This window comes from Mesoplodon mirus (assembly GCF_964341445.2).
Source record: "Mesoplodon mirus genome assembly, chromosome: 5".
In the NCBI taxonomy this organism is placed as follows: Eukaryota; Metazoa; Chordata; class Mammalia; order Artiodactyla; family Ziphiidae; genus Mesoplodon; species Mesoplodon mirus.
In genome coordinates, this window is record NC_138980.1 from 68,162,147 (window position 1) to 68,185,533 (window position 23,387).

Here is a 23,387-nt window from a genome sequence, read left to right on the forward strand (position 1 = left end):
GATACAAGGGATGATTTTAGGTGATACATGAATGAACATTTACTAAAATTATTTTAACGTGTATTAGAAAAAAATGTAGCACATCAAACGTGATTTCATAGACATTGCTTAGGAGGAGGCGAAGCTCAACAAAAGTCAGTCTTTTTAGGTAAATAATGGTATTAAGGTTGGGATGGCAAAGGTGATGACTGGGACATGCAAGTGATGGGCTCACAGGGAGAGCACGGGTGTGTCCCAGGAATCACTTCCAGGGGGCAGTGTGGGTGCAGAGGGCAGGGTCACAGTGCCAGGCATTCTTGAGGCAGGCATGGGGGGCCCCAGAGGATTATATGCAGAGGCTCGACTCTTGAGAAGCTTTTGGAAGCTTCCTTTGCCACCAGGTGGAGAATGGATAAAGGATGCTGGGGGCTGAGGGAGGTGGCTGTCCAGACGAGGGGTGGGGCTCAGCCTCTAAGAAGTAGATGGGCTGAGTGGGGAGGTAGACTGGATGGTAACCTGGCACTGGGGTGCAGGGCTGTAGGACATCAGCGGATAGGGTGAAGCAGCTGGGGACAGACGTGTATCTGAAGCCTGGAAGACAGTTTCGGAGTGTGACAAACTGATGGCAACAAAAGCCATGCAAATGTTCCAAGTGTCAGCATGGATTCTGAGTCAGCCAGGAGGAACGGCTGAGTAAAGGGAGGCCAGTACCTGTGGGCCTGGCCCTGCGAGGGATCCCCAGGGTGGCCATTTACTGTGTCCTGAGCCTTGGAGAGTCGGTGATAACAAAATAAGGATTCCTGTCCCTGTGAAGCTTACAATAGAAACAAATGGATGCGTAAATAGTTCAAAGCTATGAACAAGGAGGGCAGGGTAAGGATTTATCAGAGGAGGTCTTTCTGATAAGGGGACTTTTGACGACACCTGAAGGCGATCCTGAGAAGAAATCGGGGTCTCTGGGGAAAGTGGAACCACAAGTGTAAAGGGCAAATGACAAAGATTGGTGAGAGGAAAGGCCAGAGACAACAAGAGGCCATACCTGTCATTTAGGACTCTGGCTTCTAGAACGTGGAAGCCACTGAAAGGTTTGAGCTAAAAGAATGACATGCTCTGACTTTTGTATATAGGGGTTACTGTGACTGCCGTGGGAGCAGGATCATCAGGGAAGCCTGGCAGGGGGTAGGCTACTGCAATGGTCTGCGTACAGACATGGGAGCCACCTCCTGGCATGTGCCCTCCAACCGTGGACCAGGGGTGGTCTGTGTCACCAATAGAATACTGAAGGGATGATGTATTGCTTTTGAGATCAGGTTTTTATAAAACACTGTAGCTTCCATCTGGTTGCCGTTCTCTCAGATCATTCACTCTGGGGGGAGGCAGCTGCCATGGGAAGGCCCACCTGGCACGAACCGAAGCCTTCTGCCCACCTGCCACGTGAAAGAGCCTGGAAGTGGACCCTCCAGCTCACAAGCCTCCAGAGACTGCAGCCTCATAAGAGACCCTGAGTCAGAACCTCCCACTAAGCTGCCCCTGGATTCCTGACCTTCAGCAAGTGTGAGGTGCTATTTGTTGTCTTAGCTGCTAAGTTTAGGGCAGTTTGTTACACACTAATAGAAATTAATGCAGTGATGAAGGCTTAGACCAGGTGATGGCAAGTGGAACTGGTGAGAAATAATTGGACCTAGCATGTATTTCAAAGGGAAGAATTTGGACAGGTCCAGTTTGAGATACTTACGAAGACATTCAAGCGGAGACTTTAGGAAGCACGCAGTTATAAAAGTCTAGTTCTGGGAGAAGTTGGCATTGGACGGTATTTAAAGTCAGGAGTCTGGCTAAGATCAGGAGTGAGCAGAAACAGAGAAGAGAAGAGGCCCAGGGGCTGAGCCCTGGGACAGCGCAACTTAGAACAACTAGGAAGAGGAGGAGAAGGAGTGCCCAGTAAGGAAGACAGGAAATGAGGGCGAGGTGCTCTGGAGGACAGGGGAGGAGCTGTCAGGAGGGAGGGCCTGTTCACCTGGGCCGCTGATAGGGTGAGGACAGTAAGATGGAATGGAGGATGGTGACAAGATGGTGGGGCAGAGAGCTGACTGGATGGCAGGGAAGGAAGTGAGGAAGAGGAGACATGGGCTACACACATTTCTTTAGGGAGTTTTGCTTAAGTGGGGATGTTGGCTAGGAAAGGACATGGGGTTGAGGAGGCTGGTTACCTCTAAGGCAGCCATTTCTAAGGCAGCCATTACCATGGTATGGTTGCAAACTGATGGGGATGATTCAGCAGAGAGGGGGTGACATCCAGGGAGATGTCAAGGATGCCTCCGAGGTTCTGACCTGCACCTTGAAGCACGGACATGTGAATTCCCGTTGTGGGCATGGCCCTCCCTGCTGGGCTGGCATGGAAGCTGCAAGGAGGTGAGGCCCTCAGCCTAGAGCCATAGGCATGGTCTCCTCACTGGGCAGTACCATCCAGGGAATGAGGGACGGCGGGGGGGCCCAGAGCACTGCAGATGCTGCAGGCAAATCCAGGAGATGTTTAATGTAAACTTCGACTCCACTGGAAGGCAAAGAAAAGGACCCTGGCCCCTTAGGCTTGGTTTCATTTTGGACTTTATTGGGAAAAGTTAGTGTAAAAAACATTCAAATTCATAAAATTTAAATAAGAAAGTAAAATTATACCTTGTAGCTATAGTAATCACAAATAAGGTAAGTCTAAATTACTGCCTAAGCAAACACTATTTTGTCAGGCTTCTCTCATAAGCCCAAGGCAGGAAACACTGCAATTATTAGAAGTGAGCCCAATGATGAATTTGCATTTGAAGCTGAAGAAAGGGAAAAAAGCATGTTCTGATTACAGCATCACAACATTCTAGCCTGAAAAAAGCAACTTTATTAATGTCCTGCAGCAGAGTACATTAGTTATTGTAACCATGCATTAAAATTCTCATGTCATAAAGAGAGTATCAGTTTTCTTCATGATACATTTATGTTTGACTCAGTTTCATGTGGTTTGTCCCTCTGAAGACCTTTCTGGGAATGTTCCTTTTTCCAGGGCCTCCTAAGATGCCAGGTTGCTTACTCTGGGTCATCTTTGGTCATTTAATACCAGCCAAACTGCCGGAACCGGTGGAAGCCCTCTCTGTGAACCAGGGTGAGTCAGACCCCCTTCTCTCAAACCCTACAGCTGCCACCACTAGGAGGACAGGCATTTCAACTTGGTCAACAGTGTTACTAAGAAGTTAATGTGGCATTCTCTTTGGTTATGGAATTTTTACGCTTATAAAAAAATATAGCTAAGATACATGCTCCTGAATTCTAAAAGTACTTTTGACTGACTTAAACACAAGTGTGTCTTTGCAAAATTCACCAGCTTGGCCAGGTCTGAAATCTATTTTCCTATGGAATCTAACATCAGTGTTCTATTTAGCAAATATACGAGTGAAGAACAGTGACAGATCTTTAGAAGCCCTGAGGGCTGGGGGCAGCCTTAGATGCTGTCCATGGCTTTGAACTCACTGAGGGCCTGCACAGGGTTCACATGCTTCTTCTGAGATGCCCTCTTAATCTTGGTCTGTGTCTCATCCTGTTTCTCTCTCTTCACCAAGGGCTTTTTCTCAGGCGCCTTCATCTTCCATGACACAGCAGGGAGGTTAAGGGAAGCCATCCCCTGAGACTTCTGGTATTTGGTGGAGGCCACGTAGGACGCCTTCACTGTCTGCACCACAGCGTTCATCAAGTTCTTAGCGGCTTGGATCAGGGACATGGCGCTGTCCACCTAAGAGGCAGACAGGGAGGTAAGGAGCACAGGCCTGACCTCCAACCCCACATGTACCCAGGGGGCCTGGGTCTAGGTACCGGAGGGCCTGGACCCTCCGGTCCAGCTGGAGGCTGTCAGTCCCTGGCGGGGGAGTCCCCACTCCTCCTGGACCAGGACAGGGCGGGGCAGCAGCCCCGCCTCTGATTGGCTCTCCCAATGACTGGGTGCTCTTATCCAAATACCCTGAAAATGCCTGTGTTTCAGGTCTTTTGAAGAAGGGAGAAATGATAAAAACCTAAGGTACCATTACCTTACCTGCCCCCACCCCTCAACAAGTTTTCATTCACTCAGGTTGGGGGAGGATCTTTTGAGTGATGGCAGAGCTATAACCATAAGCACCGAGAACAGCCATGGATGGCCATGGTGCAGGGGGAGGTGGCGATGTCAGCCTCCTAGACAGAGAACCCCCACCCCCCGCAGTGCTTTCAGTAATGACCCAGGGAGTCTCCTCTCTCATTTAGAGAATATAGATAATTGCTCCCCAGAGACAGGGGCATTTATGTTGTAGCAGGTAAGCAAATGGTATGAGTATGTCCAACATACCAAGTCTTCTTCGAAAGGAAATTCTGTGGGGTTTAGCAGAAGCCACAGGGCTTCAGTGGAGCGAGATGTCCTCTTTCCCCTGCCCAAGGTGACAAGGGGTCCAGAACTGTGCCATGGTAAACAGACAAGGGAAGAGATACTACTTGGGAACTCTGAGAGTGGAGGGGATTTGAGAAAGCCTATATGTCATCTCTGCAATTTCTGAACAGGCTCAGTTCTCTCTGGGGGAGGAAAAGCGATGAAGACAAAAATACTTTTACCTATGGAGTGGTCAACAAAGGGGAAGAGGCAAGCACTGTAAGAGCTCCTAGCTGTCACCAACCATGCTAAGCAGAGCTGCAGTTCTGCAGGAAGTAGCCAATGTGCAGCCCTTGGCCTCTGAGGACCAAGAGGAAACTTCCAGTTTTTCCACAGCACACTTCCTAGCACGTTCCCACTGACCAGCTCTCTTCACAGATGGAACTTACCCCGGAGACGACCAGCTCCCCACCGAGATTCTGCACCTCAGCCTTGACTTTGCTGCAGATGTTGAGCTGGTGGCAGTAGAGGGCGATGCGCTGCAGGTAGGCCAGCAGGTCCTGCTTGCAGGCTGAGTCTGGGCACTGATGGGAGAGTGGAATTAGCACCAAGCACTCTGAGCCCGGCTCAAACACACCCACCCCCACAGATATTTCTGAAAGGCTCAGTGTGCCACCAGCTCTTCACTCCTTGCTTGAGCGAAGGGCAAGAGAGGAGTTACCCAATTACCTGGGGCCATCATCGCCCTAGGCTGCTCTCTGCTGCAGCCCCTGCCCCTAGCCCCTAAAGGTGAAAAATAGCCTCAGCAAGCGAGAGTCTGGTTCTGGAGAAAAGTGAGAGTGCTGTGAACTAGGCGATAACCATCCAAATAGCTCTTCTGCTCAAAGGGACTTCATCTGCTCAGTTATGATGCATTCTGTAAACACCTGATGAAAGGAGAGTCATTTTAGGCAAAGATGGAGAACGGGTGAGTCAACCAAAGCAAGAAGAGCACATGGGAGCCGTGGGGTCCCGACCAGTCACAGGGAAATGCCTGTCTTGCTGCCAAAGCTCAGGGCCAACCTCGGAGACTTCACCCAGAGGAGGAACAGAGCACCTCTCTCAAGTGTTTATGCCAAAACCTCCCTCCTGTGAGGCTGGGACGCCGACCACGCTGGAGATGTAGAATTGTATTCTACGAAGCTACTGAAGCATGGCAGAGCCATACCTCATTTGCATTTTAAGATGATCATATAAGAAGACTGCGTTGGCAACTGTGTGGAGGCTGGCGTGCAGAGGAGAGGCCACAGTTGTGCAGGCGTGGGCCATGCGTGTCAGGACTCAGCTGGGGGCTGCTAAGAGGGAAGGACCAGATAGATGGTGTTGAGATTCGTGTGGCCAGTGAAGCACCAGGGCTGAGTATCGGTTATTACATGAAAGAGGGGAGTCGAGGATACTTCCCAATCTTTGGCTTGAGCAATGAGAAACCATTGTCACTTGTCCCACAACCCCAGTGCAGGCTGAGCGTGTGGATACTTCAGGGAAAGGAGTGGGAAGGGTTTGTAACTACAGCTGATGATATCTTGGCGCATCAAGAGAAATATATTGTAAACTTTCCAGGAGGTAGGAACCACATTTTTTTGGACACATCAATACAGAGAATGGATGAAGGCTGGGTGATTGAGGACATAGATGTCTGTCCCCAGCTGGGCACGTCAGCCTTCCAAAAGCACTAGCCAAAAGGGCTCCTGATTCTCACATGAAATACTGCAATACTTCCACAAGAAGAGGTTCTTATACACCTAGTTTCAGTGTATTAGGGCTTGCAGAATTAGCTCCTGCCCAGAGCTGACATCCTGAAGAGATCTGAGAGATAATAAACAACAGTAAAGGCTGGTTTTAGCTGTCGACCAAGGGAAGATTTCAGAGATGTGCTCCAGAGATGTGCTTCAATGCAAACTGGGCCTGCCTTACAAAACTTGGCAAAGAAGAAACAGGAATACAGAAATCCTTAAAACTATGCTGATGTTAGTCAAGCAGGTTGACGAGTTAAGAACAATTTTTGAGATGGGAAAAGTGCTGTGTCTCATGAAAAACACTGTTATCACCGCTAGGCTGCCAGAGTCCCAGGATGAACTTCAAGGCCCATGTGGCAAGTCTGTCACTTACATGGTCTGCAATGGTACGGCCAAGCTTATCCATCCGGGATCCCGCCTCAGCAATTTTCTTGGCGGCACTGATCACATCTGATGTGTTTTTGAGCGGTCCTTTACCTCTGAAAAAAGGGAACAAGAATGATCGTAACTGAAGCCCTCGTAGGTGGAGATGAACAGAAAAGTGTGTACAGAGCAGCACGTCCTGCCTGTGTGACGTGACCTGCAGGGAGGGGGGAAGCCCTCCGTGTAGCAGGTTGGGGCCGGGCACTGCTCACCGAGTAAAGTCTGTCATCTCCATCATGATCATGCACATCTGCTTGGCCAGCACGATGATGTCATTACCACTGTCGTCCCACTTGGACACTTCGGCATCCAGCTTGCTCTTTTCTTCCTGGAAGCTGGCCACCTGTTCCGCAATCTTTGCTTTTTGCTCCTGGGGAAGCTGAGCCATGATCGCCTAAAATCAGAAGCCCAGGAAGCTCTTACATAAAGAGAATATGAAGTTCTCACAGTGCATTAGCCAAGAATATTTCCACCAAGCAATCTATGACACAGGTAGGCTAATGCTTTAATAGGTTTCATTTTGCCTGAAGAGCCATTTTGCACCGAAGTTTGCAGCAGCCTGAATTCCCGACCCACTTTCAAGAACAAGTTTTAGTGTGGAGAAAAACAGGGTATGAGGGGTTGAAGGCCAATGCAGAAGCTTCATGATCACGCCTGCACAGGGACAGAATCAGCTTAATTCTTTAAAAGTTTCATCCTCTGAAATGAAGTCAGGCAGAGAAAGACAAATACCATATGCTATCACTCATATGTGGAATCTATTGATAATTTAAAAGATACAAATCAACTTATTTACAAAATAGAAACAGACTTACAGATATCAAAAACAAACTTATGGTTACCAAAGGGGAAACGTGTGGGGGACCGGGGGATAAATCAGGAGCTTGGGATGAACATACACACACTACCACATATATATCTCTTATGAGAGATAACCAACAAGGAACTACTGTATAGCACAGGGAACTCTACTCAATATTCTGTGATGACCTATATGAGAAAAGAATCTAAAAAAGAATGTATAACTGAATCACTTTGCTGATACCTGAAACTAACAACATTGTAAATCAACTATACTCCAATAAAATTAAAATATTAAAAAAAATAAACTTCATTTGAACCTTAAAAAAAAAGAAGTTTCATCCTCTGCCTCCTGCCATGGGGAGAGGAGATGAGGGAGGGGCTAATACATGGAGTCCTTCCTGTGGCAGGCCCAGTGGCTGTAATACATCTCTAATTTTTCAAGGTGACCCAGAAGTAGTTTTAGAATGTGAATTTTTTTTTTTTTTTTTTTTTTTGCAGTACGCAGGCCTCTCACTGTTGTGGCCTCTCCTGTTGCAGAGCACAGGCTCCAGGCGCACAGGCTCAGCGGCCATGGCTCACGGGCCCAGCCGCTCCGCGGCATGTGGGATCTTCCCGGACCGGAGCACCAACCCACGTCCCCTGCATCGGCAGGCGGACTCTCAACCACTGCACCACCAGGGAAGCCCTAGAATGTGAATTTTAAAGAAGGCAAGTAGGCAGGCAGAAGAGAACCTGCTGCGGAGTACACTTTTTAGGTACTTGAGACGGCATTTAAACCTTATCACCGCAGGACCTGGAAGCCTGTTGCCCACCTCAAGTCACAGACTCAGGGCCTTGGGCTCCTCTCCACTCAGCTTCCCAAAATGCTTAGGACTGAGTGGGGCTTAAAGCAGGGATGTACCCGCTGTTCAAAATATCTTCTAAGGGGTGAAAAAAGACTCCTTAGTAATATTTCTTGGCATCCTCCCAAAAACATAAATGAAGTTGATTGAAGATTTAATGACTTAAATGAAAGCAATGGCTCTGATTTTCTTGAATGTACCACTGTTATTTTTTTTAACCCATGTATAATTAAATAGTTCATGCCCATGGTATCATTGAGATAGGCAAAGACAGCAATCTTTTTTGAATTTCACTGTCCTATTAACAAACATTGCATTGACTAGATCCTAGGGCTTTCCTGACTCAGGGCTCTTCACAAACCAAAGCTTCAGGGCACAGCTGAGAAGACGTTTTGGATGAACCTACAATTGACTAGCAGGTGCCACAACTTAGGATAACTTCGGTCCTACTGCCAGAGAAAACGAGAGGAAAAATGGTGTTCTCAATAATGAGAGTGTTTTCCTGGAAAAGAAAAAGCCAAGAACAGAGAGGGACAGGGAGGGTCTGCAGGACAAGTTAAACTTGGTCCTTACCCGGGCACTCTGGCCAGCTATCAGCTGATCATCTTCTGTCTGGACGCTTGTCCTGCTTCTGACATCGAAGTCTTCCGTCTCGAAGTCCGAGTCATCCAGCTCCTCAGGGGTCTGCCACCGAGACAGAAATCACAAGTCAAACACAAACCTAGGCCTCCAGTTTACCCAGGCCTCTGGGCCCACAGCCTGATGTACAGACATCCAGAATTTTCTGCAGTATTTCAAACAGTCGTGAGGAATAAAGTTAAAATCGCTCAATATTTGTCTGAGACCCCGCTTTAGCTCATGCACGTGCCAGGCAGCCCGTTCAACAAACAGCAAGCAAAGGCACCACACTAGCACTTCCCAAAGGACACAGGTCCTTTATGGGGATGAGGGTTTCAGTTTCTACCAATGAGTCGACACTCTTTGCTTGACAAAGGTTTTCACTTCTTAACGTACTTCTCCAACACCTGCATCTTAAGACAAAGGTGAGAGTTGTCCTGGGTGGAAAAGGTACTGTATTAAAAATAGCAGTTTCTTACAACATTAAGCAGATTCTTATACCTTTCCCATTTTATGACAAGAAGAAAATTAAATGAATTAACTAATACTGGGACTTCTCTTAGAGTACCAAAGGCTGATTTGAGAGGTAAAAACAGGCAATGTATTTTTATGTACTTACTTTTATTAAAGAGAGAATATGGCAGATGAGGTCTGAATAAATACCAAAGGGACCGATTACTGGTCCTACCTCTTTGCTTTAATTATAAAATAAAATTCTTATTTTGTACACTCTCCAGCCTCTCATGATTAGCTGCTGACTTGAAACATAATGTCATCTTCTGGAAGTTATCAGCAACAGGGCAGCAGGCAGAACAGCTGGGGTTGGCTCTTAGCCCAGCCGGCCGGCCTGTGACAGGAGGGCAGTGAGGCAAGTCCCTCATCTGCACCAGGACCTAATCCAAGCCCAGCCCAAGGATTTCCTGTGAGGAAGCATCCAAAACTGCCCAGAGTATGTTGGGTTTGTACAGGTGCAAAGGCCAGGCCTGCCCCTCCATGAGGAGGTGAGGACAGCCAGGGTCACTCGAGGAACCAGTTGAGTCCCATGGCAATGCAAGATCCTGGAGTCTTGCTGCCATTCGCCATTTTAATCCTGAGGTCACAGGCACTTGAGCCTCAGTCTGTGGAGGAGCTTTGTCAAAGGGGTGCCCTCCTAACAGGATCTCCACTTCCCCACCTTCCTCGATAGCTCATCACAGACCCAAGAACTGTTCTTGCCAAGAAAACCAAATATCTCCTATTCATTCATTCATTCACTGAATATTTGTGTGCCAAGCACTGTTCTAGGCGCTGAAGGTACAAAATGACAGACAAAAATCCCTGCTCTCACATATATTCTGATGGGAAAAATGACAAAAGTGAATCACATGACCTATTAGAAAGTGATCAGTGCTATAAGTAAGCAGTAGAGGAGGACTATAATTTTGTATCGGTGGTCAAGAAAGGTCTCATGAGAAGGTGACATTGGAGCACAGACCTGAAGGCAATGAAGGTGGGAGCACAGGAGGTACCTGGGGGAGGAGTGTTCCGGCAGGACGGAGTCACCAACAGAAAGGCCTGGGGAACTGGATGAATAGCAAGGCCACAGTAGGGGCTCAGCTCACTGCCCTTATGGCACAATGTCAGCTGAAGCCCTGGGAGCAAAGGCAGGGGAGCAGTAGGAGATGAGGTCAGAGAGGTGACAGGTTCAGCTCCTCGAAGGCCTTGTGGGCCAGTGTAAGGACTGAGTGACATGGCAGCCTTTGGAGAGTACTAAGCAGTAGATAACGTGATCTAATTGAAGCTTAAAAGGATCACCCTGGGTGCTCTGTGGATGAGACTGCAGGCACCTAGGAATGCAAATAGGGAGACTGGCTGAGAAATAAGCAATTGCATGAATCCAGGTGAGAGATGCTGGTGGCCTGGACCAGGGTAGGAACAGTGTTCAGAGTTTCTATTTATTGTGAAGGTAGATCCAACAGGATTTGCTGATAGATTCAGGGTTTGAGGCAAAAAGTGGAATCAAAGGTGAATCCAAGGTTCGGGCCTGAGCAAGTGGAAGACAGATTTGCCATCAACTGATACAAGAAAACAGGGTGGAGAGAGATGAGGAGCTCACTTTGGGGAATAATAAGCTTGAGGTGCCTGTTAGACAAGTGAGAGGCAGTAGGCAAGGTGGCTAGATGAATGTGGGCTGCAGAAGGGTCAACCTCTTGCTGTTTTCTCACGTCTTTATGCACCAGGGGGATGAGTACAGTCAGAAAAGAGAGGTGAAAAACTGCTACAGGGTGTACCAGTGGTAAGGGGCTGAGAAGATGAGGGATGAGGATAAAGCAGCAAAGGAGACTGAGGAGGAGGGGGGCCAGGAGATTTTCTTATAACAGGAGAAATAATGGCATGTTTGTATGCTGGGGGGAAGGTGCTGGAGGAAGAGAGAATGGGACCCAGTGCAGGGGACGGGCTCAGCCAGGAGCAGATGTTCTAACTGCCTCAGGATCCTCAGTGCAACAGGCACTGAGACCAGACACGTAGGATGGGGCACAGATGGGGAGGCGAGCAGGAAGGTATGAAGTGCTCCCAGACCCTATGGCTGTGTGGGCGAGGCTGCATGGCATCAAGGGCCCCCTGACGGTCCTGGGTTTGGTGACCCCAGTCAGAGTGGCTGCACTTTTCTACACCATGCTCAGCAGGAGAAGGAATTTCACTAGGATTGTATTTTGCAAGGCAAATAAAAGGACAGAAAAGGGGGCAAAGGAGATTATACTGATGGACCAGACTCAAAGCTAGAAAAGGAGTGAGGCAAGGACCTGAAGGGCTGAGTGAGGGTTGCAAGTGGGGAGGGCCAACCGGCTGAAGATCCTGATGGACTCAAAGGACTGTTGGGAGTCACAGCACCAGAGACAGTGAGCGGATGGAAGGCGGAAACCTGACACTGGGATGATGCAGATACTGGTAATGACAAGGACTGGGTAAGACTAGGCAAGTGAGGTTGAGGTTGGGGGATGATAAGACATCAAGAAACTGAGAGGCCTGGGGGTTGGAAGGATGATTCCTGAATTAAAATCAAGACAATAAGGGAGGAGTTAAACCACTGCTGCCGCAGACCTACTTTGCCCTTGCTCTGGGCCCTCCCAGCTGACCACACCCCGGGTTCTATCTCACGGGGCCTGCCAGGGCCTCTGTCATACTTACGCTCCAACACAGCAGTAAGTGCGCAAGAAACAGCTACTACATGCCAGGCCCTGAGCTGAACACGCTACCTCCATTTCATCCCATTAAAACCGTCAACAACATCAGGTGAGTCTCAGAAAGATGAGGAAACTTGCTTAGAGTCACAGACGTGAAGAGGAATCCAAGCTGCTTGCCTGTTCCCAGGGTGTGGTTTCCCACAACCCGACCTGCTTCCACAGAACAGGCCCTGGAATGTGCAGGCATCCTGGAGTGTGCGCAGTACCAGCTCACTTAAAACCCCAAAGGCATTAATCTCAAACACCCAGTGACTCCTCATTATCATTTCTTCTATTCTCTAAGTGTCTGTCAGTATGCAAAGAACTTTGGAAAAATAGGGCTGTGTTTTACCACCACTGGTACACCTGACCCAGGGATCCCTTCACACCACTGAGATCTGGCTGCTGGGTTTTAACCTTGCATTCAACCGGGCTGCGACTGCTGAGCATGGGTTGCTCTCTAGCACAGCAGCAGCCGTGAAGAAAGCAAAAAGGGTCCCCCAGCTCTCCCCCACACACCCCAGCATGTCCAGGTGACCTGGGCCTGCAGGGACAGCCATCAGCCAACCAGACCATCCCTGAATAGTTCTCTTTCCTCCTCACCCCAGAGAGAAACGCAGTCTTGCCCAAGCATTTCTACACTGCATACAGAATGGGTCCAGCGTCATGCACCTGCCTCAGAAATGGCCTCTGTTTCCAGCTGAGGGGGTAAAAAGTGGGACAGAACCCCTGCCTACTTTGGGAGGTTTGACTAGCAACCCATGAAGGTGTAACTGAACTCCCCTGACCCGACTGGATCGTCAGCATAGCAAAGCAGCTGTCTACTCAGCAGGCAGACCCTGCATTCCAACTGCTGGCTCTGTGGCTATGGCAGGGATGGCCCGAGCCTGGGGGAGGTCCAGGTGAGCCTGGGGGAGCTTGGCACAGGCTCTGCTCCAGCTTCCAGAGCTGTTCATGCTCAGAACAGCATGTGAGGGATCAACTGCTATGGAAAGGGCAGCTGTGAGTCCCAGCGCAGCACACTGGGGATGATCACAGAGGAGTCAGTAGTTTCTCAAAACCCCTTTGTGCATATGCTAATCCACAGGGGGCCCTAGACATTGTCTCAGATGGTGAGAACTGCTGCTGCCTCAGACAGGATGGGTCACATGGGGCCCAGGGCAGGTGGCACTTCCATTCAGCTACGGTGAGAGGGCTCAACGCTTGGCCCTGAGCCCAGGAGTTGCCACAGCCCCTCATTCTCACCCTCAAAACCCTGGGCTTCTAGCATCCTGCCTGCCTGCCACCTTTGAGGCGAGGGGTGCTCCATGTAAAGAAGAGCTTCAACCTGCCTTAGGGAAACGCTCCCTTCTCTGAAACTAACTGATGAGCCTTTATTTTCTGTAGTTTCCCTCTAACTCAAATGGAAGCCTCATATTTGTGGCAATTGTTTAACTTGAAGTAAATCGTCAAAGCCAACTCATACTAGCTCCCCTTCTCAGCCCAAGTTTGGGCTCTAACTTGCAACTAAAAGTCATTTTAGACAACGTAATTAAATATATCTCATTCTAACAGCTTTTAGATTCATGGTTTTAATATACTGCCACTCATCTGCTGAGTTCTAAAAGGATGCATTGCTCAAGTTTAGCAAATGATAAGAAAGAAGCTGTTAAAGCACCTGAAATGCAGTTACTCACCCTTATCATCAACACCGCTTTCCTGATGTCCCGGATGCCATCGTACACCAGGCGTGAGGCATCGATAAACTCATTCTCATCCATGGGCTGGGCGGGGTCCGAGCTGAGGGCTTCCACGGCCGCTTCCACTTGCTCGGTAAAACGTGGCATGACTGCGGAAGAAGAGAGCATGGCAGATCCTGCTGGCCCTGCAAACATCGTTGCTCTACCAGCCCTCCCTAAATCCCTCAGTTAGACACAAAGAGGAAGGGTGCATGATGAAGAGCCTCTGCTTCCACCCATGTGAGAAGTATTTATGGTTGAAATAAATCAAATGCTGTATTTTACAGACTCAAATCATCTTCTTTGTCTCTGGGCAGATTCTGCAACATAGGATTTACATCGTTGAGAACTGGGATTAACTTGAGGCCTTGCTAGAATGGGACCCTCCTTAATTTACTGTGTTCGTTGACAGGAGATATAACTCAGATGTTCATTTAAAAATAACTCCCATTATTAATTGTGGGACCCACATATAAAGAAATGTTTTTTTGAGGCCTTAGTGTGGCTGACCAACTTCTCACAAATCTGACATTCCTTCCAGAATTCTTGTCCCTAAGACCGATCTGAGTCCCAGCGTCCTACTTCCTAACCACAGGGCCTGCACTAACTGGATGGCCTGGCCACCAGGCCATCTGTGTGTGGGGAGCACAGGGAAGGGAGGCAGCCCCCGCACCTGTGTTGGAGAGGAGCTTGGTGGCTTCCAGCACCTTCTCTGTGTAGACCCCTGGCTCATAGTTGTCCATCTCTGAGGTGACCACGTGAATGACCCGAGCAGCTCGGCCTCGAATTGCACCAGCTGTGCGGTCCAGCCCATCCACATCTTTCTCTTGGAGAGCAATGACGCATTTATTCACATCTTCCAAAATGTGATTCTCTGAGGAACAAACAAAAAAAGCTGAATGAGGGAGGCCTTCCACTAGAAGGGGCCAACTGTAAGTTGGCATCTACCATTCATCGACAGCTCACTCTGTGCCAGCTACGGTGCCAAGAGCTTTACACATATCATTTCACTCGAGAGACCGGATTAGGGCTTCCCTGGTGGCGCAGTGGTTGAGAGTCCGCCTGCCGATGCAGGGGACACGGGTTCGTGCCCTGGTCCGGGAAGATCCCACATGCCGCGGAGCGGCTGGGCCCGTAAGCCATGGCCGCTGAGCCTGTGCATCCGGAGCCTGGGCTCCGCAACGGGAGAGGCCACAACAGTGAGAGGCCTGCGTACCGCAAAAAAAAAAAAAAAAAAGACCAGATTAACTGTCCCACAGAAACTCAACCTGCAATCGCCTCCAAGAATAACAATCTTTATTCCAGGTTTAAAAGAGAGAGACAGAGATGCCCATCTTTAAGGCACAGTTGTTTTAAGCCAGGCAGAAAATTCAAGATCACAGATCCTTAATAACTTCTCCTTCCCTTAAATGATTTCACTGGTTTTACATCCCAAACAAAGTCTAAATTAGAAGAAAAGGTTCACTGTAAGGTCTTATTCTCCCAGTTCCTTGCCCCTCCCTCCAGTAGATACCGATGGTATTCAGACAAGCTACCAAGGTGCCAGGACAGCTCTGGAACAGAAGAAGGTCCTGGAAGGCAGGTTAAAGCCCCCTCTGGAGGGCGCTGAGGGACCGCCCCTGAGGCGAAACATTCAGTAAACCACTCATGGGATGCAGGTGGGCCTGTTGTGATATTTGAGGAAACCCTTGACTCCTGTTAAGCTGTCTAGTCATAGAGCTGGATTTGGAGGACCCACCAAAACTATTTTTTTCCTCAAAGCAAAAAGCTTGGCAGTGGGTATTGGAAACAAGAGTGAGGAGTCCGCTTCAACCTCATCTATAATAGCAAAGTGGAAGCAACCAAAATGTCCAAGAGCAGAGTGGGTAATAAATTATGGGCACTATGCAGCCATTAAAATGGATGAGGTTGATACGTAGGGATCGACCCAGAATGGGAAAGGGAATGTGCTCACCACCAGGAGCTGCAGAGTCTACCAGCAGACAGCCCAAGTGACAGGAATGCCCACAATCCAAGGGGTGGGTGGGTGAGTGAGCAACACAAAGCTTCCAGGTCATTGCCTGCCCATTTCCTTCCAGCTTGGAAAGGAGCTTTCAAGACACGTAAGAACTCTTAGAAGCAGTGTCTGTTAAAGACATGGTCACTTCCTTAAACCAAGAAAGTACCTGGCACAGTAGGTGAAAGAGTAATGGTTCTGGTTTTTCTGGAAGAGACAGGACAATTAGGGCAAATGTAATCTGTTTAAGAAACACATCTGGGGCTTCCCTGGTGGCGCCATGGTTAAGAATCCGCCTGCCAGGGCTTCCCTGGTGGCGCAGTGGTTGAGAGTCCGCCTGCCGATGCAGGGGACACGGGTTCATGCCCCGGTTCGGGAAGATCCCACATGCCGCGGAGCGGCTGGGCCCGTGAGCCATGGCCGCTGAGCCTGCACGTCCGGAGCCTGTGCTCCGCAATGGGAGAGGCCACAACAGTGAGAGGCCTGCGTACAGCAAAAAAAAAAGAATCCGCCTGCCAATGAAGGGGACATGGGTTTGAGCCCTGGTCCGGGAAGATCCCACATGCTGCAGAGCAACTAAGCCCGTGCACCACAACTACTGAGCCTGTGCTCTAGAGCCCACAAGCCACAACTACTGAGCCCATGGGCCAAAACTACTGAAGCCCGCATGCCTAGAGTCCGTGCTCTTCAACGAGAGAAGCCACTGCAGTGAGAAGCCCGTGCACCGCGACGAAGAGTAGCCCCCCCATCACCGCAACTAGAGAAAAGCCCATATGCAGCAACGAAGACCCAACACAGCCAAAAATAAATAAATAAATTTTTGAAAGAAAGAAAGGAAAGGAAAGAGGAAGGAAAGGGAGGGGAGGGGAGGAAAAAGGAAAGAAACACACCTGGTCATTTCTTTGCCATCCCTGGTTACCTTATGCTTTGACCTGTCATTATCTAGACTGGTTCCTGATTTAATTCTCTTCCAAAGTCTTCACCCTTCCCTCACAGCCTCTGCTAACATACTCAGTCAAGTTATATATGACAATGTCTAGTGATCACGATGCTATTTCCTCTTATCTCAAGGGGAGCCAGAGGCAAGTGATACTTAGTGGATTCAGCAAAGAATAGAGCCACCACAATGCCCTGCCTTTGGGCTTCAAGATCCCCTGTAGGCTCCCGGAACAAGGCCCTTCATTTTGTAGTTCCCAAGAGACTGCAGGAAGGGACTTGCACCCACAAAACTAAACATACTCTTACCTATGATCCAGTAATTGCACTCCTTGGTATTTATGCAGTGGAGCTAAAAACTTAAGTCCTCATAAAAACCTGCACACAGATGTTTATAGCAGCTTTATTCATAATTGCCAAAACTGGGAAGCAACTGAGGCATGCTTCAGTAGGTGAACTGAAAAACTGTGGTACATCCAGACAGTGGAATATTATTCAGCACTTAAAAAAAAAGTGCTATTAAGCTATGTAGAGACATGCAGGAACCTCGGGGGTTGCCGGGGTTGGAGCAGGGAGGAATGAATAGGTGGAGCACAGAGGATTTTTAAGGCAGTGAAAATACTCAATGATGGATACATTTGTCCAAACCTATGAAGTATATACCACCAAGAGTGAACAGGAATGTATATTACGGACTTTGGGTGATAATGAGGTGTCAATGTAGGTTCATCAGTTGTAACAAATGTGCCACTGTCATGGGAGATGTTGATAAAGGGGGAGGCTGTGCATGTGTGGTGGCCGGAAGTAGATGGAAAGTCTCTGTACCCTCCTCTTAATTTGGCTGTGAACCTAAAACTGCTCTAAAAGTCTTTTTAAAAAATAAAAATTCATCAATTAAAATAAATATCTTTCCAGGGAAAGCCAAAATATAGTAAAAATTTCCACTGCAGAAGGGAAAAGTGAATTACCACAAGATAGCTAAGACCACAATTTAGCATGTGCTAATTCAAAAATTAGGAGACTTGCTAGAATTTACACCATTGCACTACTGAAAGAGATAACGTATTAAACTTTTTACATAAACCAATTTTAGGAGGAATAAGTGAACCCATTATAAGAATAAATGGATTTAGAGCCCATGTTTAGATCAGAAACATCTTTTATATACAAACTCTCTACATATTAAACTAAGCAGACTGGTACTGAGCCTGCCTACCATACTAGGCCTTAGGTTAAAAACTGCTGCTTTTACTGAATCTAACATTTGGGGAAGGGGAAGGAAAGGAATAAAAAGGAAAGAAAAGATGTTGCTAATGAAACTATGAACCAATGTTTTCTCATATCACTGATTTTTAAGACTCATCCTGGTATCAGGATTGTTAATACCAGGGGAGGGAAAGCACATCTTAAAATCAATGAAGTATAGCATTCTTTGTCATTCATTAAACAAAGTAGCCCAAACTTCCACCAAGGATTTGTTAACCTTCATCTAGGCAAGTGTGTTTTTAAAAATCAATTTAGATTTTCTTGAATTTATACAGGTTTTCTTCCAGCTGAACCCAAACCAGGGAAGAGCTTGCCATTCTTTAGCCACCAAGGAAGGCTTCTATTTCAGGAAGCTGACTAAAGTAACATTTTCCACCTTCATTGGGAAAGCCCCAGCCAGCTGAGGCCACTATATACCCAGGACACAACAACCTGCTCTCTACACTTGAGCCCTAAGGGAGAAGTGAGTTCCCACTGGACATGTGCAAATATGGGAGGGTTGGAGGTACCCACACTAACTTAAACCATGTTACTTTACTCTAATTGAATTTCCAAGTAAACTCAGCATGGCTCCATTTTGAGTAGACACACCAATCTGTACCCCATTAAAAACTGATTGTTTAATACAGTCTTTATATGTAGATACTTCCAAAAGGAAAAAAAACCCTACACACACACATACAACAGTCTGTCTCCAAGGGGTCACATTATGGACGTTAACATGTCTGATTTTCATTTGAAAATCTTTCTAGAACTGCCTCCACAGATCTTCCTCATCCATATTAATGGCTGTACCATACCCTACTGAACAGACAGAGGGGCCATCATTCATTTATCCGGTCTTCTCTTAGGCATTTTGGCTGAAGTGAACATCCTTGTACAGGTATTTTGGCAAACATCTATGTACACATCCCTGGGGAAATTTTCTAGCAATGGGAATACTAAGTCAAAAGGCATATATGTATAAAGTAGATGTATGATGCCTAATTGCCCTCCGGAACCAAGCCAACTGGCATTCTCCAGAAAGCCTGCATGAACTTATACTTCAGTCCACAATGTCTAACAGGGCCCATTCCACCCTCCCCTTGCTCTGGATATCTTTATCAGTGCAGCCTTATGCACACAGGAGATGATAATATTAATACATTATATAGAGAACTTACTCTAATATTATGGAAAGATTCTGAGTTGCTTGACATTTAACTAACTCTATAGTAACCACTTTTTTAAAATCACTATTAATTAATGTGCAAACCAGGCACAGAAGTATTGAGTGACTTGCTCAAGCTAGGGGGCATGGGAGTCAGAAATCAAACTAACTTCACCACTTCCTTACCTTACTTTCAGTTTTGGATTTTTGCGATTAAACACAAAAACAAAAATTAGGTACAAAAATCCTTTTATTTAGACCAATCAGACCAAATTATTTGAGCACACTGACACTGAAGAAGAGTACAAATTACTACTCCTATGTGTTGCTCCAAAGTATCTAATGCATTATGTTATTTGTTTCCAAGAGCACTTGGTAAAGAAAAGTAATAAACCCAACTAGAACCACTCTAACCAACCACTTGCAACTTTAAAAAAAAGGTGTGTGTCGGGGGGGAGGATCAGAACTTCCACATGAAAGCAGAGTAAACGAATGAGAAAGTAAATTTCATTTCCATGGAAAATGTTTATCAAATACAATTCAAATGAAATTCAAACAGTCTTTATCACTTTGATAAATTTCAAACCACTGTCCTTAAGGGATCGGTCCATATAAATATATTCACGGCTTGCTGAACGCTCTGTAGCATCCTAAACCACCTCCAATATTTACAAGGCAACCTTCTGAATAGAACAGCTTGGGGAACAGGGGTCCCGCTCCCTCTCCCCCGGAGGTGGCTTGCATGTCCCTCTTTATTTCCAAGTGCCACTGGCATATTTGATACACAGTGACTCAAGTTCCCCCTGCCCTGCAGCGTCATGAAACACTGGCATGAGGGTCTTAATGGCTTTACCAGGTTATAACACAAGATGACCATTAATTTTTGAGCCACAAATTTAGGATATAACTTGTAATAAGCACGAGGGAACTTCTGGAACCAATGGGACAGAATATCCAGGAACAATAGAGATAGAGCAGCAGAGGGTCCTTTCAGTCCTATCCCCTAAGTAACTTCCCTTTGGATGGATTCTCATGAGTGGGCAGGGCTACAGCAAACACACAGGCCCCAGGGATTCCAAGGGGGATTGATGGTGAAATATCATTACTAGAACTATTCCTCAAAACCTATCACACTGCCATAGGGCCACAATATCCCAGGACACATTCTTACTTTTCATTACGTAAAATTTTATGAAGTCCACCAACGTTAAGCCAGACCCTGTGCTGGGCACTTGTCCTGCAGCCCCTTACTCAGAAACATGCCCACCTTGCTAACAGACTACTGAGCCTCTGGGTAACAGAAGTGGGCAGATCTCAGCTTCTGGTATAAAGACTGCACACAGTGGTTGCAGATGACGACTGCTCTCCAATCCACGGGGCACCTCTAGAGAGGCTGTGAGTTGTACAAGGGCCAAGGACTGGGGACCAGTGGGGGCCTGCCCGGTTGAAAATGGGATTCCTCTCAACGAGAGCCAGTGTATCAGGTGAGATGGAGAGACATCTCTAGTCTTGCCACATAAAAAGTGCTAAAGCTGCCATGGGTGAGGTAAGTGCATAAGGGTATAAAGGAGTCTGAATGCTAAAAATTAACTAGTCAATCCAGTAGAACTCTGCACAGCTATCTGCTTGTCTCTTCCCTTCATCCCATGCCCCTAAAAAGCACACCATAAAAATCAAAGGAATTGTGAATAACAGTTTTGTCCTGTTAATTATTTAATTACTTGACACTGCTAAGCAAGTCTGTGACAAAACATTAGAGAAACACACTAAGGTGGATCTTTAAAATTCAGATACTCTGAAAGCACCACCACTTTCTGAGAGGACTGTTCTGTGTTTTTATTTGCTAAATAGAAACTGTCTAAACTCCTTTCTACCAAGTCAACTCTTCTACTTTCCCACATTTGCATAAAAATTGAACATACTCACCAGACAAAAGTGTATCTGTTAAAGAATCTGATTTCTCTTTACCGTTCTTCTGTTTTATGTCATATACCCTAAAGATACTGCCTGGATCCCACTAAATGCTACTGCAAAATCCCTTTTGTTCTATGATTTGAAGAATGTTGCATGAGGGACATTTGATTCTATTACATTTTATTTTGCTATAAGAAGGACCGAAAACCCCTTGAGACCCAGCCTTACCTGGTAAGTAAGTTTAGGAATGTAATATCTATCTCCGGAGGGGGGCTTTGCATTTAGGTATCAGAATTTGTTGTTTGCTTAAAAGTGTGCTGTGAAGGTGGAATGTTTTTCTCTAAATCTATGGAAAAGAATAATTCAGTACTTCACTGGGGAAAACAACAGAAGGCAAAGATTTCCCAGAAAAGCAATTCCTGCATTTTTGGCACCTGCAAAGATGTGCTTACAAATGGGTTTTTTGTTTTAAAGTACCAGCACCTGCAATTTGGCAGTCCTGCAGCAGCATGATTTACCCCCTTATTTTGCAGTTTACGGATTGCCTGCTCCCCACTATCTCAAGTAGAGCCAAAGCTCCAACCCCAAGGAGAGCAAGCAGACACAGGGGAGCACTGGTATGCAGAACACACTGTCACCTTACATAGGTCACTGCTGGAGGACTGTGCTGTGCATGTACTTAAGCCCTGCTTCAGTTTCAAGCCCCATGGCCACTCACATCTCCCACATTCCAAACTGTGGTTCCCTGGGGTGACAGGTAGTTTCAGCCCTACAAGTACCAGCCGTTGACTCTGCCCACAGCCACTGGCCTCAGGAAGCCTGGCACCTCCAGAGAGCAAGCAGTGCAGTCGAGGGCAGCAGAGGCCTGTTAAATGGAGAATGCATTTATACTTGCTCAACTCTAAGAAGATGGACTGAAACTTATCTCTGTGTGATAAACAGGGAATTGCAGTTGACAGACATTTTCTATATGAATGCAATTTACTATGTCATTACCAGTTTATGTTTATATAATGAAATCAACTGTTTTTGTGAGGTGAATTACCCAGATTTATTTTTTGCAAGTTCATAATTAAAAGGTACTTAAATATTTCCTCTCTGTTTTCTATCTGTGCATCATGCAAACAGTCTTTCGAAAAGTAGGCAGTTAAACTACGATCTTTTCTGAGGGAAAGAGAAAGAGAAGCTTTCCAAGGGGAACAATTTTTACAAAAGAAACTAAAGCTGATGATGTTGCGAATCCCTCCTCCTAAGTCTCATAGGCTCATAACAAATAACCACAGCCAGGACACAGGTCAATGTGTTTTCTAAACACAGCAGCAGCAAGAGAGGTGGATGGCTATAGTGTTGTACAGGTCACAGCTGCAAGACCTTACTCTATATAAACAGAGAAAAACCTCTGCCAGGCAGATTACTAATTCATACTTCTAAGATCGAGACCACCCCATAACAAGGGAAACAACTCCAACCCCAAGTCCCACTGCTCAGGAGTCAGTGGTAGCTTTTTTTGTTGTTTTTGTTGTTTTTAATTAAAATGAAAACGAGCACAATATTATTGCTAGAATAATTTACCTGCCCATACTTGGGGGCATTTTGATATCCCATGATTGTAACTTAGGTGAAAGTAATTATGCACAGCCTCACATACTTCCCTGGGGAATCAGCTCATTACCTGAGACAGCCAAGAAGTCATCAATAGAAGTAATGTCATCGACAGCATCTGTGAGAACTCGGACTTGTTTTTCCCACTGTTCTTTAAAAAGATCCATGTTCTCTTGGGCCAGTTTACTCTGTGGTTTTGCTGCTAAAGCCAATGCAGCATTGATAACCTGCAAAGACATTAAAGTTCATTGTTTACTCTTTCAGAGTCATGAAAATAAAACAAGTGAGACAATTTGGTCAGCACAGTGTCTATGGCTTTGTCTCCTGTGCATTTCATGAGGACGTAAGACACCACATGCTCCACTGTAACAGTTACAAAAATGAAGTAGAGAAGTATTGAACAACAGGCTTTATATGTGAATGGAGAAGGAATACATCTGAAATACAGTAATACACTGGAACTATGGATGATAACAAACAAAAGTATCTCTAATCTCTCCACCCTGTGATAACAACTCTTCACAATTTTTGACATTATATTCCAGGCTTTTTTCCCCCTCACATACACACGTTATGTGTGCCAAATCAAAAAATACATAATTAGAATTATATGCTACATAAAACTGACTATTCCTGTTTCTTCTTTTAACTACTTCTCCATATCATTAAATGTATGTTAAAAAACATTAACTGTGGGCCTCCCTGGTGGCGCAGTGGTTGGGAGTCCGCCTGCCGATGCAGGGGATGCGGGTTCGTGCCCCGGTCTGGGAGGATCCCATATGCCGCGGA

The 23,387-nt window shown here is 46.6% G+C and overlaps 1 protein-coding gene across 1 annotated transcript in view; it reads right to left on the reverse strand.

Annotated features, from left to right (window-relative positions):
- Positions 1 to 2,566: 2,566 nt before the first annotated feature.
- Positions 2,567 to 23,387, reverse strand: part of CTNNA1 (catenin alpha 1) — a 183,265-nt gene continuing 162,444 nt past the window's right edge. Inside the window, exons 11-18 of the mRNA XM_082621605.1 lie at positions 22,669 to 22,825; positions 14,408 to 14,608; positions 13,693 to 13,844; positions 8,769 to 8,879; positions 6,762 to 6,943; positions 6,500 to 6,605; positions 4,801 to 4,935; positions 2,567 to 3,748 (exon numbers count right to left, since the gene is read on the reverse strand). Of these exons, the coding sequence (XP_082477731.1) occupies positions 3,461 to 3,748; positions 4,801 to 4,935; positions 6,500 to 6,605; positions 6,762 to 6,943; positions 8,769 to 8,879; positions 13,693 to 13,844; positions 14,408 to 14,608; positions 22,669 to 22,825 (1,332 nt within the window). The 3' untranslated portion in view covers positions 2,567 to 3,460. The remainder of the gene's footprint in view (positions 3,749 to 4,800; positions 4,936 to 6,499; positions 6,606 to 6,761; positions 6,944 to 8,768; positions 8,880 to 13,692; positions 13,845 to 14,407; positions 14,609 to 22,668; positions 22,826 to 23,387) is intronic.